The sequence below is a fragment of the Pteropus alecto genome, unplaced genomic scaffold, assembly GCF_000325575.1.
Source record: "Pteropus alecto unplaced genomic scaffold, ASM32557v1 scaffold25, whole genome shotgun sequence".
Taxonomy (NCBI): domain Eukaryota; kingdom Metazoa; phylum Chordata; class Mammalia; order Chiroptera; family Pteropodidae; genus Pteropus; species Pteropus alecto.
The window spans coordinates 21915202-21935074 of record NW_006441955.1 but is presented as its reverse complement, the minus strand read 5'-3'; the positions used below and the strand labels follow the sequence as shown (position 1 = coordinate 21935074).

At 39.3% G+C, this 19873-nt stretch overlaps 1 protein-coding gene across 1 annotated transcript in view; it reads left to right on the top strand.

Annotated features, from left to right (window-relative positions):
* Positions 1-4462, top strand: part of ERICH3 (glutamate rich 3) — a 77577-nt gene extending 73115 nt beyond the window's left edge. The window contains exons 14-15 of the mRNA XM_025052003.1: positions 74-2541; positions 3225-4462. Coding sequence (XP_024907771.1) covers positions 74-2523 — 2450 coding nt within the window. The 3' untranslated portion in view covers positions 2524-2541; positions 3225-4462. The remainder of the gene's footprint in view (positions 1-73; positions 2542-3224) is intronic.
* The last annotated feature ends 15411 nt before the right edge of the window (positions 4463-19873 follow it).

Genomic DNA, 19873 nt, shown 5'->3' with positions numbered 1-19873 from the left:
ATATATATATATATATATTTCCTTCTTGTGCACTTGAATTGAAGTAACCTTATTTTCTAATCTTATTTTATAGCACCAAATAGGAATTTAGTGGTGGAGGAAATGGAAACCCTCAACTCAATCAAGGAATCCAAGCCAGTTACATCAGAAATGTATACACGGGAGAAGGAAGAAGCAGTGGAGAAAGATGAGGTTCCCCAACATAGGGATGCTGACGCACCAGAAGAAAAAGGGGATGCAACACTGTGGGAAAAAGCAGGCGTTAATGAGGTTCCCCTGGGGGAGTGGAATCCAACAGCAGAACAACTAGAGTTAGTGGAACAATTTACAGAGGAGAGAGAGATCCCTCAGGGCATAGCAAGTGGGGAAGAGGCAGAAGCAGAAGGGGACACAGGGCTGGATGAAGAGGGAAAAGAAGCGGTAAGAGCCTCTGGAGGTCGGAAGGAAGACGAGGCTCCCGAAGAGCAGGCTTTGATGCAGGCGGTGCTGGAGACAGAGAAGGCAGCTTCTGAGGAGGAATGGAGTTCAGTGCTTGCAAGCAAGGCCCCAGCTCAGAATTCACAGTGTGTTCAGGAGGCAGCAGCCCTGAAAGAGGCTGTGACGCCGAAGGGAGAGGCTGAGAGAGGGGCAGCTGCGAGTGAAGCAGGGTCAGAAAAGCCAGATGCAGAGGACGGTGCAGAGGAAGCATCCACAGATCTAGAGGACATGGGACCTGAGGGAGACTCTGCATCCTCAAGAGAGGATGGTTCAGAAGAGGCAATACTTAAGAGAGAGGAACCAGTCGAAGAGAGGAAGGCAGTTACGGGCTCCTCGGCATCTGAGAAGGCTGAGGCTACCAAGATGGGGGTTTCAGACAGCCCGGAAGATGTGGAAAGGGAGCAGGTTACAACTGAGGTAGAATCTAATAAGGAAGATGATAGGAAAGAAATATCACCTGAGGAATTCTATGCAGCAAGAGAGAGGACGAAAGCTGAGAGGCCAAAAACACCTCTGGGGGAAACTGAATCTGAGAGAGAAGAGGTGACAAGGGCAAATGCACTTCAAGATGAAGACATTTTAGAAGAAGGGCAAAAGTTTAAAGGGGGAGAAGGGGAAACTATGAAGGAAGAAAGACCCGAGGAAGAGACACAAGGCCCCCAAAATGAAATGCAATGTGATGTTGAGAATGAAGCACTCATGGAAGCATCTGAATTGATTGAAGACACAAGGCTGCAAGAAGATTTACTGAGAGAGAGGGAAGGGACCATGTCTGAAACAGCACCTGGATTTGAAAAGTCACTGGAAAACATAATAGCTCTGAGGAATGAGGGAGGAGGGGAAAGATTGAGAGAAGCTGGAGACATGGAACACAAAGGCAGAGCAGAGCCAACCTGTGGAGAGAATGATGACGTAGCTCCCTCTGAGCAGGATGAGGGATTGAGTCCTGAGGGAGAGTGTCCAGTAGGGGTTTCTGAAAGTAACCCAGCAAGCAAGGTGCAGACAGCTGAGGGGATGACCACAGTGGCAGGCAAGGCCCAGGAGTGTGTAGCCAAAGATAAAGATGGCCTTGCAGGACTAGAAAGGAAGGATAAAGAAGAGTCTTCACAAGGGCAACAAGAAGTGGGGGGCATAGCAATGACCCAAGAAGATGTTCCTGAGGGATATTCCATGATGGCAGAAAAGTTGAGTGGAAAAGTGATGAATAAGGACCCAGAAGAAGAGGAGGATAAAGGGTGCACTCTGGGTACAGGAGTGATGAGAAATGGGAACACAGAAGAGAATGGGAGTTTGCAAGAAGGAGCAGTGGTGGCTGAGGAAGATGTGCACCAAGAAGGAGGAGCAGCAGAAATGGCTGAGGAGAAGAGAAAGGTGTTGGCAGATTCAGAGACAGCTGAGGGGAAAACAGAAGCAAATACAGCCTCTAACTTTTCAGATGTTGCTGGTGAGGAAATTTGGCACAAAGCAGATGAGTTACTAAGAAAAACAGCAGCTGCAGAGAAGGTGGTGGTAGAGGAAATAGCGCTGAGTGGGGAGGAGGTGCCAGCAGTGGAGGAGGCGACAGTGACAGGGGCATCAGGAACCGGGGTGAGGACTCCACTAGAACCTTCAGACCTGGAAGGGAAAGCCCCACAGCTAGGCCAGGATCAAAAGAGAGGGGAAGAACTTTCAGACCTGGAAGGGAAAGCCCCACAGCTAGGCCAGGATCAAAAGGAAGGGGAAGAACTTTCAGACCTGGAAGGGAAAGCCCCACAGCTAGGCCAGGATCAAAAGAGAGGGGAAGCTGACACCACTCAGCAGGCAGAGTTAGTAGGGGAGGATGTAGGGGTGGGGAGCTGTGTTGGAGGGCAGGAGTCAGACCAGCCTGAAGAATTCAGACTGGGATTATCCCAAGAGAGAGCGTCAGGGCCAAATAGAGAGAGTCCACAGGACATGGAAACACTTCCTGTAAAACCTGATTGCACTGGAACGCAAGAGAAGCAAGAGCATGCAGCGCAAATAGAAAGTGAGAACACAGATGTTTCCGTGAGCGACATGAAGGGCTAAGAGACTTCAGGGCAGACGGTGAGTGTAAGCCTGTTCCATTGGCAGGATTAAACAGATACCCCACCTGGGGCCCCCTCCACTTTGGGATGGCTCATCCCTTTATCAGTCCTTGCATATACATGTATACACGTACACAGGCTTCAGTTCTGTGCTGCTTAACACCCAGCCCATCAGGACTGGGCTGAATGAGATGGAGGTGGGATGAAAGCACACACAAAACCCCACTTCTATGCTCCTTACAATTCTAAATCACATCATCTGCCTTTGCAAGCATAGCTCTCTGAAGTAGAGAGAGTCATGGCTCCCTTATAGGGCCCTAAAGATGAAATACAGAGGACAATGTGCCACAGGGACACACCACAGAAGGAAGGAAGCAAACTTATTCCAGAATTCACTTCCCTTTGAGTGTTTAAAAGAATGGCTATTTTTACTTGCCTTTAAATGGGCTCTATGACTTCATTTCTTTAGTTTTGTGCGACACACACACACACACATATATATACACACATATATGCATACATATATAGCCATAAATGTATAAAATATATTAAAATTATAAAAAATACAAAAGACCAAAATTATTTTTATCATTTCCTTGTATTCTTGCTATTTCCTTGAGGCCCTCACATCCTCAGTGCCTAGGTTCTACTGTCCTAAGTGATTTTATTCATAGTTCTACTATCCTTTTTACTATTTTTCAGAATATTTTAAAGATGTCTTCTGGAAGACTTAAAGAGTGGAGAAAGATTCACCCGAGCGCCTTGCCAGGACTTTAGATTTTATTTAAGAAAAACCTCTGCTTGTCTGAACTGGTTCCCAGTCTGTCAGTGCTGATCAGTAGCACAGTGAGCACCTTGAGAATAGCTTACCCATCTGTAGGACTCTCCTCACAGGCAGTGGGTTCTTCACAGAGGGCTGTGAGGTTGTTACGTGATCAACATAGCTAACATGTCTCTATTCAAATCAAATTGGTAGTTTTCAAATGTTTGACTTTAATCAAAGATCACCTCACTGACCCAGTCCCAACATCCGGGGTTTGTTTAAATTCATTTTTATTTATAATCAAACATAATTCTAGTTTCACACATGAGAGTTTTACTTAAAATCTATGGCTTGAGGCTTTAATGAATTGGTCTGTGAAAATGAGCTCTAAAGATCATTCCATGTACACTCAATACTAAAGATTGCTTCACACCTGTAAAATGACCCCATGGCATGTATATTCACTTAGAAATAGTCATTCTTTCTATTTATGCTAGAAGAGTAATTTAAAGTGGAAATCTTATTTCAGAGTGCCCTTTGTTTTTTGTGTGTGTTTCTGTAGTTTTGCTTTGTGAGGTAGACTGGTGAGTGCTTGTGACATTTCAGCCCTGGGGGCCTTATTTGTGGGGCTGCTCAAATTTTAATCAGAGTAGTAAATAATTTAGCTGAGTGAAATGAGTAACAATAATTATAGCAGGTAAACATTGCACATCAGCACATATATGAACATTCTAGACTCTTTTGTTGATGTCATTCAATGGAAAATAAACTTGGGTTAAATTAGTGTGCTCCTCACCTTCCCGAGTTCTGTTATTTCAAACCTGTGAACTAACCTTGGAGTGTATTGTAAATCAGCAGTCACAATTGCTGTCTAAATTACTCCCCGATATTACTAGAAATAGTTGTGCATCATTGTGCCTACTGAGGATTTTGATTTCCTCGAAGACATCTTTGTTCATGCACCTGTAGTCCAAAGGGCACATTGTTTTGGCTATCTTTTCTCCATGTGAGAAGGTGAAAGAAAATTTCCTAAAGCAGTGATTCCCTAGCTAAACTACACATTAGACTTCCATGAGACATTTTCATGAGTGCATGAGCGATTCAACCCCTGGTCTCACCCCAAAGACTCAGATTTAATTAGTTTTAGATGGGTGTAGGTATCAGGGTTATTTTGTTGTTTGTTCGTTTGTTTGTTTTTAATTCAGTTGATTTTACTGTGTAGACAAAACTGAGAGCTCTTGCCCTAGATCATGTAATCCATGCCGACTGCACAACTGTGGTTCTCAAAATGTGGGCCTTCCATCGGGATATCAGCACCACTTGGAACTGTCCCAAATACTAATTCCTGCCCTCATCTTGTACCTATTAAATTTGAAACTCTGTGGGTGGGGCCTAGCAATTGTCTTACCAAGCAAACCCTCCAGGTAATTCTGATGGACTCTAATGTCTGCAAACTCTACTATGGACTATTGATTATACTGAGGATTAGTCTCAGTTGGAAGATAGATTGCAGAAGCCCTGTGAACTTCCTTTGTCTCTCTCTGTCACTCTCTTTTTCTATTTCTCTGTCTTTCTATTTTTTCTTCTTTCTCTAGGATGAATTCAACTTTAAACTCATTTTTATGATGATTGTACTGAGGTGTATATGAAGTCCCTCAGCCCCACCCCCTATTGAGGATGAGAGTCACTCATGACACATTGTAGGTCTCCTTTGTTTTATGAGGGGATTCCATCTACATTATATCCAATTTCATTTATTACCAAGCGGCATTACTGTGGAGCTCTACAGTATTTGTTCCTCGATCTCAACTTCAGTGCTACAGAGCACTTTGAATATGTATCACTTTATGAGAAAGATTGTAAACTTGTTAATTCTGTTGAAGCAGGAGTCTTGTACATGCGTTAAATGGAAATTGCATTGGATTATTTTTATATTTAACACATTCCGTTGAAACATTCTGTAACATGATTCTACAGTCTGCATGTGGGTTTAACTGTGAAACTCAGTGTTGTGATATTTTGACTAAATGAATTCTTTCTCTGCAAATATGATGTTGATAAAATTATTTATGTTCAACTGAACTGATTTTTTCCTAGTTTCGTTATTAAAAAGCATAAATAAACCATATGTTTACGGATAAGACATGTGAATTGTTCTTTATATATAATACTAAGTTGTAAAAATCTTCTTTGTCCTTCCCTTACAAAATTTAAACTCCATAGATCAAAGCAGAGAGAATGTTTCATTGGGTTGTATTTTTTAATATATGTGTTTATACTGACTGTTTGTGTTTATACATGCCTTTCACATACATAGGATAATACAGAAGAAAATTATTATCACTATTTCATAGATAAGTAAATAGAATAGAAGCTTCATAAAGTTAAGTGGCTTGTCTAAAATCATGGTCATGTTAGGTCTTCTTACTCCAAACTCTATATTTATCATATATACTATCCTCTAGGAAGAGGATAGTATAATACTAAAATACTATATGTGAACCTCTACATATTTTTGTTTATTTGTAGAAGGAAGGAAAAAACTTAAAAGAGTAAAAAGAAGATTGAGTTTGAGAGTGACTTTAAACGAGTCTAGCTATATTTATTCCCTGCTCTCTTGAATCTCTTGCTGCTGGCCATGGTGACAGGGAACTTCTTTTAAACGAAAGAAGTGGGGTAGTATAGAAGGGGAAAGGTTAAATCTTACTAATACATCTGGTATTAGCAAGAAGGAAGTGATATTTCTAGGCATTGTCAGTAAAAGAATACAGTAAATTATTGAAATAATACAAGAGAGAAATAGACAACCAAAGTAAGGGTGGGCAGAATAAGGCTATTTGAATTTCTTTAGTTAAGTCTTTTCTATGGCTTTATAAACTATTGTGTTGTAAATTTAAAGTATAGTTGAGTTTAACACTCCTAAGGTTAATAATTCGCCACAGTTATTGCCCTTGGAAAATGATTGTTTAGGAAAAGAAAGCCTTAAGAAAATTCATCTATTAAATGAAATATTCCAACAGCTTCAAGGACAGCCCAGGAAAGGCCATTTCTGACCTTGGGTAATATTTACTTCCTGTCTTCTATAACACCTGATTGCACCATTTAAAAGTAGTTGCCTGTCACCATGGCCAGCAGCAAGATGTACAAAAGAACAAGGAGTAAATACATCTAGAAATCTTTACAAGTTGCTCTCAGACTCACCTTTCCTTTTTTTCTTAAGTTTTTTCTTTCCCTCTATCATGCCCTATGACAGAAAAACTATGCTCTTCAAAATAATGAGAAACATTAAGACAAAATGTAAGATATTTGAGGATGCACATTCCTTATAAAATTTCTTCCAGAAGTTTCAGACTGTTTAATGTGCAACCCTTACAATATTTGGTAATGATGCAAGACCTTCATTTTTTTATTAGAGAAATAATGTACACAGAAAATTCCCGGGACAAAGAAGCTGGTGCCAAAGTCTACGAACCAGCTCTCTGCCTCCTGTGTCAACTGTTTCCTGGTCTTTATAAAATTAGTAATAATATGAAACAGAAGCCTTCAAATTGGTATGGGTATACCTCTGATAGAAAATAAGACTTTTCAAGGGATTCACTGGCATGGCTGCTTTGCAGCTGTTGAACCTCCATATGTAGTTTTGTGATAAAATGGAGCTGAGAACTAGCCTGTACTCAAGGTCTTCCCTTTGCCAGTGCCCAATCTCTTTCTTCACAACAGAGGCTAACTCTTCATTCATTTGCCAGTTTTACTGTGTTGTCTCTGGGATGTCACAAATGACAAAGCAATGATTTGAAATACAGTGTAGGTAATGAGAAAAGGAATGACCTTAATGACTGGTTAACAAATACTCTGCAAGTCAAGTGGTTTTCAATTCTTTGTTTGCAAGAAAACTAAATGAGAACCTAATTAAATTGTCGCTGATAAGCCATTAAAATACTTTTTGGTATTTTATCGGTCTGTGATTTTTGGTAAATCACTCAGAAGGAGTTCAGAGAACATTTGCAGTTCAATGCAACCAAACCATTTCCATTCCCATCTACGTATGTGACACGTGCTAATACTATATTTGTACATCTATACAAATAAAAGAGAAAATGGAATAGAACTAATATTGGACACTCATTTAGCAGTAAATAATATTTGTATACAGGCACACAAACTAATTAAAATATAAATCATTATCTTATGATCTGCATTTCTACTTTTACTTTTTATGTGTAACATTATCAAAATTTATAATACATGTATGTTGTTTTGATCAAATGCATGTTACCAATTATTGTAATGATAGCTCAGCCTAGAAGAAATTTAATGCATAGAACCCTATGTTCATAAGAAATTTCTAAAATTCAATTTTAATTTATATAACATAGTTGCAGAGAAGTGTGACAAAGGTTAATCAAAAAAGATTTTCAAGCATAAAAATATACTACAATAGGATAAAAATATGTTGGCAATGTGGAATGAAAATGAAGGTTTTTATTAAGAAAAAATAACATGAGATTTCCTAATGCAAAGAGCTTAGTCATATACTTTTGAAAATGTTTATTTTAGGTCAAGTTCCCAGGGAAACATTCCAGAACAGAGGTTTGTATGAAGAAAATTTACTGGGGCATGCTCTTGGGAATAACACTGTGGGAGAGTGAGGGAAACAGAAATGGGTCCAGAGGAAAAATGAGCTCTGATGTAATCACCACAGGGCTGCAGCCTGTCCCACAGGAACTCTGGATGGCAGAATGTGGTGAGGGAGCTAGGTCTCTGAGTCCCCACAGTAGATGAGTCACTGCTGCCTTTCCAGGATGGAGCATAACCTTTAACTAGGTAGCTCCCTTCAGTCAAAAACACTTCCTGTGCAGAGACTCAGATGTGAGCCAGTAGTAGCCTCATTCAGGGCTGCCAGGGAATGAAGGCTTTGTCTGTGAAGGAGGTATCTGGATGGCACCCCACCACATGTATAGTACGTGGATAAAGGGGATATCAAATTGCGATGCCATTTTGATTTCTTTGGACACGTTTAGGGAAGAGATGTAAACATTTTATTTTAAAATATCCCATTTTATAACATGCTATAAATTACACCTTTAACTATTATTTAAACATATATGAAAATTTGAAAATGTCAGTGAAAAATGTATGGGGGGTAATGATAGTTTTTCAAAGCTATGGTATGCGATCAAAAATATTTGAAGAGCACTGATGTAATAGACAAGGTGAATAACAGAAGGCTGCATTTCTCAAGTTACAAGGCATGGCAGCCATCACAAAATGAGTTGCTAACATGTTGATTAATGTGTAAAGTTTGTTCTGGATACACAGTATTAAAGTGATATCTTTCAGAGAAGTAAATGGGTACATCGTGTAGCGGGGTGCTGCTACGAGGAAGAAATCAGAGCCTTAGTGCAATATCTAGCTGTTCCCAGGGAAGGAGGTGCACCCCTTGAATGTGTTTGAGTATACAGGCAGGACAGTCAACCGTTGTACTCAAACAGAAACTCAGTGCTAAAGAACAGGATTCAGAAAAGTCTTTATGTAAAGAACCAGGTAGCACACATTTTAGGTTTGTGGAACATATAGGTGTAACTACTCAATTCTGCCATTTTAGGGTGAAAGCAGTCATAGACAATACAAACGAGTGTGGTTGTACAATAAAACTTTATTTACCAAACAAGGTGGAGTGCCAGATTTGGCTTAAGAAGTGTAGTTCATCAACCTGTGCTAAAAAGCAATGACTTGTTCTGTAACTATATAGACTAATCCTCACTGCCCACCCCCACCTCCCAATATACCATAGAAATTTTAGTTTTCAAAAATATGCTTTAATCAGAAAAGTTTGGAAACAACTAGAATTGGGAACTAATTTCCCTTTAACTTCTTGGTGGAATGGGTGATATATTAGAATCTTTCTCTTTTTAAAAAACTATTATTAAATCTTAGCCAGGTTTTTAATCCCTCTTTCTCCATCTTCACTGGTACATCTGTTCGAATGCAAATGTGAGATGTTGTGAAGAAGGAAAAAAAAGAACTGAAGAATTCTGACAATTGCATTTCATGTGACACAAACTGATTTGTTCTTCAGTAGAATGTCAGCTCCATGAAGAAGAGATTTGATCTGTTCTGGCCCATGTGCAATTCCTTGCGTTAAGAACAGTGTCTGACACATGGCATGTGCTCAATTAATATCTGGTAAATGAATGACTAAATGAACTAAAATGCAGATTGAGGCAAGTTATATGTTGTTCTGAAATTTTTGAAGCCTAATTTTGATTGCGGTTGATAGGATGTAGGGAGTATGATATTTTCATAAAATATTATTTTATAAACTGTATTTTCCTAAAATATTAGAAATGATAGGGATACTAGAGAGCAAAGATTCTACCAGTCCCTTTTTGGAGATCAAACTGAGAAAGTGGAGGTCCGGAGGTCTGAGGAAAGGGCACACATCATTAGAGACAAAATGGGACGAGCTTATCTCCAGAGCTTATTTCACTTCACAGTGGTGCTTTGTAGTCAGATATTCATGAATGACTAAATGAACTAAAATGCAGATTGAGGCAAGTTATATGTTGTTCTGAAATTTTTGAAGCCTAATTTTGATTGTGGTTGATAGGATGTAGGGAGTATGATATTTTCATAAAATATTATTTTATAAACTGTATTTTCCTAAAATATTAGAAATGATAGGGATACTAGAGAGCAAAGATTCTACCAGTCCCTTTTTGGAGATCAAACTGAGAAAGTAGAGGTCCAGAGGTCTGAGGAAAGGGCACACATCATTAGAGACAAAAATGGGACGAGCTTATCTCCAGAGCTTATTTCACTTCACAGTGGTGCTTTGTAGTCAGATATTCTTTTGAGAAACACAGAATCCTAATTTCTAATCAAAGTCATTCCCTAAAACTTGGGGGGTTGGGGTGTTGGGTGGTGGTTAAAGAAGAGCTAAGTTAGTTCTTGCTTTACAAAGACCTAAATGCAAGATTTCAAATATTGTGTAAGGGAAACACTTCCGTTGGCCTGATTACCGATGTCCCAGAGGTCTGTCATTGCCTGCTTATAATCCCCACTGAGAATAAAAAGGTTTGTAGCTAGAGACAGCAGAAATCCCACATTCTAGTTATTTCATGTGCTTACACAAGCGCGCACGCATGCACACACACACACACACACACGCACCTGCCATTGGTTAAAAAAAAGAAAATCTCGGAGAATGAATATAATAAACTCTCCCCGCTAAACTAATTATAACGTTAGTGGCTCCCAATTTAACACAGAACTCGCCAGTAGAATTCAACAAATTACAAACCTACCTAAGCATATACAAATCGGCTTAACAAACTCAAATCTAAATCACCGGTTCTCAATTTGGGCTGCACATCAGAATTCTCCTGATTTTAAAAGGTAAACTGTAAATGTGATTTCAGAAGCCTAATTGAAATTGGTATTATGTAATCTAACACATTATGCTTTTACTATTTTACTCATTTTATTCTTTTACTCCTTTACTCAGAAAAGCTTCACAATGCTATGAGGAAAGTACTATTAGCTCCATTTTATGGATGATGAAACTGAGACAAAAAAGATGAAGTAATATGTTCAGGTCACAGAGCTACGAAGTATCACAGATGGGATTTAACTCAGAAAAAAATGGCTCCATCTGGAGTAGGAGTTCGCAAAGTTTAGCTTGCATTAGAATCACCTGGAGAGCCTGTTAAATCAGAATTTTGCTAGGTGCATCTCCCAGAGTTTCAGATTCATTAGGGCCAGAAGCACCTGAGAATTTGCATTCTTAACATTCCCAGCATGATATTGTTGTTGCTGGACCAGACTTTGAGATCCTAGAGTTCAAACTGTTATCAGAGCCCACCAAGTGATACCGATGCACACTAAAGTGTGAGAATCAGAGTTCTCAAAGCTTCTCAGCCTGGGCTGTGCATTAGAATCCACTGGGAAGCTTAAAAAAACCCTGATGCCAGGCTGCATCCCAGACCATTAGAATATCTGGGGAGTAGGGCCAGGTATCAGTCTTTTTTTAAAGCCCCCCAGGCAGCTAGCTCAGGCATAGAATCATTACTTTAGAGTCTACTTTCTTAGTGGAAACATTAAATCCTGCCCTCCATGTAGAGATGAAGGCTTCCAATGCACAATACTACTACAATTTCAAGAATAATGCTGGGATCATTGTTCTGTCACCCGAGAGACAATATTCGAGTCATACCCTATTAAACAGTTTACAAGGTGCTTATAAATGTCCTCCCCTTTACCACTGAGGCCTTTTCTAGAGGGGAATGATTCTCCCTCCACAGTTAGATTCTGTTGGTTTCAAGTCTTAATCTCTATTTGCAAACTGTAAGATCTGTGAAGCTGAGTCCTGGTCAATTTGTAGCTGATTTAGCCTCTGGACAGCCATTATGTGTTGTTAAGTGCCGCTTCTCAGTAGGAGAGCCTGTACTCATGGCAATTTCTAGCCCAGGTGTCTCCTAAGGCTTGATGTAAAATGGTTGTGCACCCTGACTTACTCCAGCCAAGGGGTCTCTTCTAGAGCGCTTCTAAATGGTATAACTAGCTCCATACTTGTCCAGTCCACACCTGAAAAACAAGTGCCTCAGCTGATCCTAAGGGGGTTGGAAAGGGCAAAATCAGTGTATGTTTATCTTGCCTCCTAATAGTTATGTCCAGGGGAAATCAGGGTATAATAAACAAGCATGGTTTGAAGAAAACCAATGATAAGAAAAATAAATTAGATAAATGTGGCCTGAGGAAAGAGATGGAAAGGGGCAGAGGGAGCCTTGATTATATCTTGTTGGTATATAACGCAGTTTCCACATATAGGTTATCATCATACATACCTTGCATTGCTCTCATGAAGTAGAATCTAGGAAGATAGAGAAGAAGCTAGGGCAGGCATTTTAATTCCTATTTTACAAATGAGCAAAAAAGCTTTGAGATTTCTCCCCCTTTTTGTTTCTAAATGTTGCATTCTGTGTGAGTTCTTCAGAGCTACCTGCCAATTCTCTTTTTCTTTATCTGTGTCTAATCTTCTGTTTAATGTATCTGATGCAAGACAGGGTAAATTTCCCTAACTTGTGGGGGAGAGTAAGCCTTGCACTGAGAGAAGAAGAGGGTCCTTTGGTAGAGAGTGTAGAAAGAATTCAACACACACACCAGAGTTAGAGTCAAAAGGAAAGTTTATTAGAAAGGGGGTAACATTCCACAGACAGAATATGGTCTCCTCTCTGAGGCAGAGAGTGAGAGGGACCCTCAGTGTTAAGGGAATTCAATTTATATATCATTCTTTAGTTCTTGTGGTTTATATTTTAAAGATTTTGGTATTCATTTCCTTTGATATAGACATACAGTGAGGAAGGGGAAGAGTATATAATGCGAAAAGGTAAGAACATGTAGAATGTGAAAGGCCTGCTGGCAGCTCCCAGCCTTTAATTCATAGGTTTCCCATGGTTTTAGCCATAGGGAATAAATTATTTTATTTTGTGGAGGGCAGCCACTTAAGGACTCTGTTGTTCCTGTTTCCCCTTCACAGATGAGGGGAATGGGTTGTTAGTAATCCCAGCAGAAATCTTCCTTTATTCTGCAGGCATCCTCCTGGCCTGGCTGCAGGGCTGGTCAGCACATTGCAGTCTCTGAATGTAGCTCGATTTAACATTTTTAATTCTCTTGCCTCCTCCCTACGTTATATCCATCAAGATTTCGCTTTCGATAATTTTATTTTTTATTTCTTAAAGTTGAATTTAGTCTTTAATCCAAATCTAACTATTCATTTTTGATAATCTCATGGTGCGCGCTAATTTTTTTCCTACCTTATGTCATTTTGGTTTTAAAATTTCCTTACATATTTTACATGTAGTTATTTCCTACTCTAAAACTGATTCTTCTCATGTCTGGTGTCCTCGGTGGTCTGGATCGGTAGTTTATTTATGCTGACTTTCATTAATGGTGGTTTATTTCTAATTTCTTTGTAAGTATTGAGTTAATCTTAATTTCTGAATAAGCCTTTCAAGGTCCAGCTTAACGTGCTGATCTTTAATAAATCTTTTCAGCGTTATTAGCTCAAAGCTTACTCTCCAGCTTCAGCACTAACATTCCATTGCCCTCGGGGCAACCTTGCTTTCCCCTTGTGCTTACTGAGGGTTTTTAGCTCACTTAAAAAACAAAACAAACACAAAAGAAACTTTTCTTATTCCCTGAAAGTTCAGTAATAAAATAAAAAATTTAAGTTTTATGCAGAATCTACTTGTACTTTGGTGGGAAGACTATTCAATGTATTGAGTCCCTGTATTACAAAAGGCAGACTTTTGACATAATCTTTTAAATAATTACATAATTTAATTGTAAAGTAAGAGAATATATATTTTTTTCAAATACGTATAAGTACAAGTTCCTCAAAATAAGGTTTGTCTTGACTATGAAGATACTAACAATGAGACTAAATTTTTCCACAATTCAAGCTTCTTAGATGATGGTGTTTAACACAATTGTCTTAAAATGGCTGTAAAGAGATTTTAAAATTGCAATGCTTTTATTATTGGCACTTAACATTGCAATGCTACTTTTAGTGGCATTTAAAATTGTAGTGCTCTTGTTAGTGGTATTTCTTCCCTTATTTCAACTCCAAGAGTTCACAACTGGGTCAAGGAAACAACCAGGTTGCATGAAACTTTAGGGTAGAGGAGTAAAGAATTTAAGTACTCTATTTTCTGAGTACCTCATTTTTCAATTCTTCACTTTCTTATAACTTGCCCACTGCGGCTGATAAAATAAGGTGGGCACTAGGGCCTCCTACTCAGAGGTGAGTAACAGGCGCCTTTAAAAGGGGGAACCAATGTCAATTTCTGGGTTTTGATATTGCACTATAGTTATGCATATAGTTATGCAAGATGTTGCACTGGGGGAAACTGGGTGAGGAATACACAGGACCTCTCTGGGTACTTTCGCAAATTCCTATGAATTGTTCATTATCAAGTAAAAAGTTTAAAAACTGTATTATAGTGGAAACTGGGGTAAGGCCTAGTGGGGGTGCGTATGAAGGAGGACAGCGTGCCTGTCCCCAAGCAAGCCTTTAGAAGTGTTGGGAAAAGGACCCTGTGGCACACTCACAGTTTGTCCTAGTTCCCCAGTGCCCTAATGAAGGAAACAAACATTCATTTGCCCTCTATGCACCCTGTGATGAGATCCCAGAGTGACGCAGCAGGGTGACAGGCAGCTGTCTGAAGGTGCAGAAAACCAGTGGCTCCCTTTAAATGCATGGTGTTATGCTGATAGTTATTTAATGCTATATTTACAAATAAACACTATAAATTAACACCACAGGAAAAATGAACACCATGGAGCCTATAAAAATAAGAGAAAACATGACTTTTAAGGTAGATCACCGAAAATTATAAGGGAAAAGGGCTAAAACACTAAGAATATTTGTGATTATTTGTAAACACTTCTGTTGGAGTATGGCTTTGATTAATTGCAATATATGCTTATATTATGGAAAATCATTTTTGATATGGTAGTAAGACATTCGACAGAAAAATTGCAAATAAGGAGATGTCTCTTTGTGATTCCTGAGCTGTATTAATATTTTATTTTATTTTTATTATTATTCTTTAAAATTTTCTATTTAGTTTCAAGTACACAGCACATTGGCCAGACATCTACATAGCTCACAAAACTATCCCCCCAATTGCACACCCCCTACCCAGCTAACTGCATTCCCTATGCTGTGCTCCCCATCCTCGCATTCACCAGCCATCGATCCGCACTTCTCCAGCCCTTCACTGCACCCTTCCAGTCCCCCAATCCACCCTCTCCTCCATCCGACACCAAAGCGTCCACTATATTTGCGAGTCTGTCCATGGTTAATTTGTTCCCTTTATTCCTTAGATTCTGCGTATAAGTGAAATCATACAGTGTTTATCTTTCTCCGTCGGACTCAAACACCATCAAAGCAACATCTTCCATCCCCTTCCTTTTTGCTTGTAGATGTCTTGCCCTCCCATCCCTTCAGCCATTCTATGCTCTGGACAGAGCACCTAACTCTTTTCCATTTAAGGTATTCATCGATAGGAATGCAGTTGTCACCGTTCTTCATTCTTGTTTTTGATACACGTTTTTTCTTCTTAAAGAAGTCCCTCCAATATTTCCTGTAATACTGGCTTGGTGGTGATAAATTCTCCTAGCTTATTTTTGTCCAGGAAGCTCCTTATCTGTCCTTCAACTCTAAATGATAGCTTTGCTGGATAAATTATTCTTGGTTGTCGATTCTGGCTTGTATTAATATTTTAAATCAGTTAATAGCTTAATGGATAGAATAGGGGAAAGGAACAAACTAATTTAGCTTCAGTAAGCAACTTGAGCAGTTTCCACTACTCACTATTTTCCATTTTGCAGAATTTTCACTTGTATTAATAACTTATTACTTCTATTAAACATGCATTTTCCCTAAAGCCTCATGTTTCTTCAGTGGAGACCAATTAACTGGGACAGTCTTTTCTTAGCTAGCCAATTATTTTAATTACTAGAATTTTAAAAAATGTGCTTGCTTGCATAGATTTGACCAGTTGAACTTGCCCTCAAAATGTATTGACTTTGTATTCCAGGAGATGGAAAGTTTTTGGTGACTATGTGGATGCCAAAAAACTTTTAGACATTTGGGGTTCTGCAGAGCTCTAGACTAACAGCCTCGATCCTGTGCCATTACTCCATTGCTTTCATCTTCATCTTTACTTTCAGCTTGGTGTCTTTCCAATCTAGCAGTTCCTTGTTCATTTTTCATCCATTTTTTTTTGTTCTTTTTGTCAAGAACTATGATTTGAAGGATGGCCAGGAAATTATACCATAACTAAGGAGGGGTTATAATGTGGTAGGTGGGGCTCTACTAAAAACTTCAGGATTTACTTCATTATTCTTTTGGGACTGGTCTGGAAAAAAAAATGTATGAACCCATATTCAATGAGCACTGAAGAGCTAAAAGCAAAAGCAATGAAAGAGCACATTGTTCATGAGACCTCCAAAGAGGGGAGGTTGCTTAAACTGAAAGAAAAGAAACACCAGAGAGATAGAGTTTTAGAGATTAGTACCATCCTGGCAAAGCCAAGAAGCCAGTCACATTCATGTAAATGACAGAACTTTCTGAAAGGCAAGTAAAAAGTCATTTCTAATTTGCATAGACACTGAACCTGTAACTAAGAAGGAAAAGGAATACCAGTAATGATGAGAAGACTAAGTGGGAATATACTATTTAAAGTAGGAACATGAGTAAGCAGATTAGTAGGATGAAAGAAATAACAAAAATGAGAAAGGGAGAGAAAAAAAATCAGCTGATAGAAATTTAGAGCGAAGGTAGCAAATTCCTAGTTAACTATTAATTTTGATTGGAATAGGGGGACTTACAAAGGGCATGATTGAGCATAGTGGCACTGAGTATTACAGCCCACACGTAACAGACTGTGGAACAGCATGAAAACAGTGTTAAGTTAATTAAACAAGGAGACCATTAAGCTGAAGTGGTTCTAAGACCTCAGCAGCTTAGATAAGCAAACAGAAATCTAAGCCTGTTAATGCCTTAAGGTTAAGAAATCAAAACCTGAGTTCAACCAATCACAAACAGTTAACTAGTCTTTCCCAAATAAGGTAACCCCTCAGGCTATAGCCAATCAAATAATTTATTTGCTTTCCTTCTGTGTCTTCTCTGTAAAATCTTACCTCTAGTTCTTGTCAATAGACTGCTTCTAACAACTTCTGGATTGATTGGTGCTGCCTGATTCAAATATATTTTTACACAAATAAACTTAAAAATTGTAATATGCCCCAGTTTATCTTTTTAAAAACAAAGACAATAGGAGACTCAAAAGGAGCCAAAATTATGATCTTAGCCTAGCAGCCTACTAAAATCCCTTCACTCATTCGTTCATTGATGCTTACTCTCATTTAATTATTCAATCTCTTATTCCTTCATTCCCCAAACCACTCCTTTCTAAGGAGAAACTAGTGGTCAAAATTCAATTTATTTGTATACCATCTATCCTAGTTTGGTCTCTCCAGAAAGCAGAGCCTGAGCAAAAGCTCATATGCTACTACGTCTTTAATGAAGGCAATCCCCCAGAAGCAAGAAGGAAGAAAGTGGGAGTGAGGATAGAAAAGAGGGAGGGCAGTACTGAGTTCGATTTTGTTTGGTATCAAAGGCAACTGATTGGCAGTCTCACTGAGGGTCTTCTCAAGCTCCAAGAATGACTGTGCGTCTGGTCTCCCATTGGCCAAAGGTTTACTCTAGAGGTCCATAAGTGTTAACTGCCAGGTTGAGTTGCAAAGGCCAAGAGAAACTAAAGGCCACAGGGAACCTGAGCTCTATGGCAGTGATCTGGGAGGTTCAGGACAATAGAGACCTGTCCTGACAATAGTCAAGATGTGGTCAGGTTGTACCCATAGGAGGTTGGTTACTGTAATGGTGGGTGACTCGATGGCCAATGGTACAAGTGAGGCCAAGAAGATCTCAGGTGACACCTAGACGTGTCTAATACATTAGTAATTAACTACTTATGTTTAATTTAACTGCATTGCAAATCTCGTTATAACCTTATCCATGTTGTGTTGTTCCGCGCGCGCGCGTGTGTGTGTGTGTGTGTGTGTGTATTTATTTATTTATTTATAAAGCTTCAACCACGAGATCTTAAATCTTAATTTAGGGCTTATTTGTCTTATGAACACTTAAATTTTCTCATGCCACAATCCTTTCATTAGCGTCTGGGAAATAAATGATTAGCCCTTGGTGCTTGGTTAATTCCTTTCTCAGTCATGTTATATCAAGCATGGCTGATTATTATGGAAGATTTGTCATGTGCCTGACACTGTGATATGTGATATTCATGCATTATTTTACTTATCACCCCCTATGAGGTTAGAATCATCTCTACTTTGTGGATGGGGAATCTGAGGATCAGAGAAACTAAGTAATGTGGCAGTAGGAGATCACAGTGAGGAGGAGAACCAGACCTTCTCCAAGGTGGACTCTAAAGCTCACACCCTTAACGACTACGCCAGTGCTTCTCAAAGTGTAGTCTCAGGCCATTGATTCTTTTTCCTTAGACTAATTTGAGTTTTGGGAAAGAAAAAAAAAATATTCTGAAAGAAGAACTTAATATTCTTCACTGTGGATTAATTTTGGAAGTAGTGTTAAGCAGATCATGGATTATCATAAAAAACTGAAGGGCAAACCAACATTCAAATTATTTTTATTGGAGATGGCTCCATAGTAGTGGTTAGCACGTCTACTTGACACGCAGAAGGTCCTGAGTTCAGGCCCCAGGTGGAGCCCTGGATCATGTGCTGGGCCCTGGGTGCACGCTGTGAGTGTGTGGGAGGAGAAGCCCTGTCTTCAGAGATCCAGTTCTTAAGAGGAAATGGCAACATCCACAGGTCACGGGTGGAAGGGGGCAGGAATTAAAGAGGGGAAAAAATTATTTTTATTGTATTTTATGGTCTTGCTGGAATCTTACTCTTTCCTGTTGCCTTGAGTAGACAAAAGAAGTGATGGAGGTTAGTAAAATTAGTGAGCTTCAAAACCTTCTTTAAAGATGGTTGACAATAACTTTATTTCTAGACACGAGCCCACTGTTTAAAAGACAGATACTTGAGATAATATTCTTTTTATTTCACTAATTAAACATAAAGCTAAACTGAGAGTGCTTTGGAGATGTGTCCTCATCAGCAGGGTCTGGCACCCGTGGCAGTGTTTTAATTCAAGAAGCCTAATTTAATTAGCACCCTGCCAGTGGGTCGGCTGCTGTGCTGCCTTGGATCTCTGGCCTGAGGAGAAATGTGCAACCCCTGCTCTTTTTATTTCTAGTTAGCATCATAAAAAGTAGGATATCCAAGGAGGGAGAGGAACTTTGCTTCTCCATCATGTTTTGCATATGGTGCTAATTGAGCTGACAGTCTTGGACCACAGTCTGTTATAGTAGCAGCTGAGCCTTCAGCTGATACCCAGTGAAGGAATTGCAAATGTCAAACGGCTCATTTTTGCCCTTGTGACTCGTGAAATATGGAAGGGAATTGATCAAGGGGAGCTCTTCAGTCTGTATGCTTGAATAACCATAAGCAACACAAAACTAGGCAGAAATAAGGTATTCAAATCCTACTGGTAATGGCTACCGCCTTCTCTTCTCGTTTCCCTACCCAGCATGCTAATGAGGAGAGGAAATGTGGAACTCCTTGGCTTCCCTAATTGCTGTGCTTTGCCCTCATAACTTTTTTGTTTCTGCTTATCATCGTGAGAGTCTTGCTTCTGTCAATCATCTCTGGTTCTTTCTGCCTGGAAAATAACAATGTATGTTTTTTGAGCCTTGAGATTATTCCAGCCCCTTCTTTTCCATAATTAAAACAGAGGAAGTGATGATGATGGTTTTCTTGGTTTTATTTGGCAATAATGAGCCATCGCAATCAGGAAAGGTTTGTTTTCCTGGTCCCTGAAACTTCTCCTGGGGTAATTCCCAAATTTTCCTCAGGACTGCAGAACTGAAGATTTATTTGCTTTTACCACAATTCTGGGTTGTGAACATTTGCTATTTTTACTTATTTTCCTCCA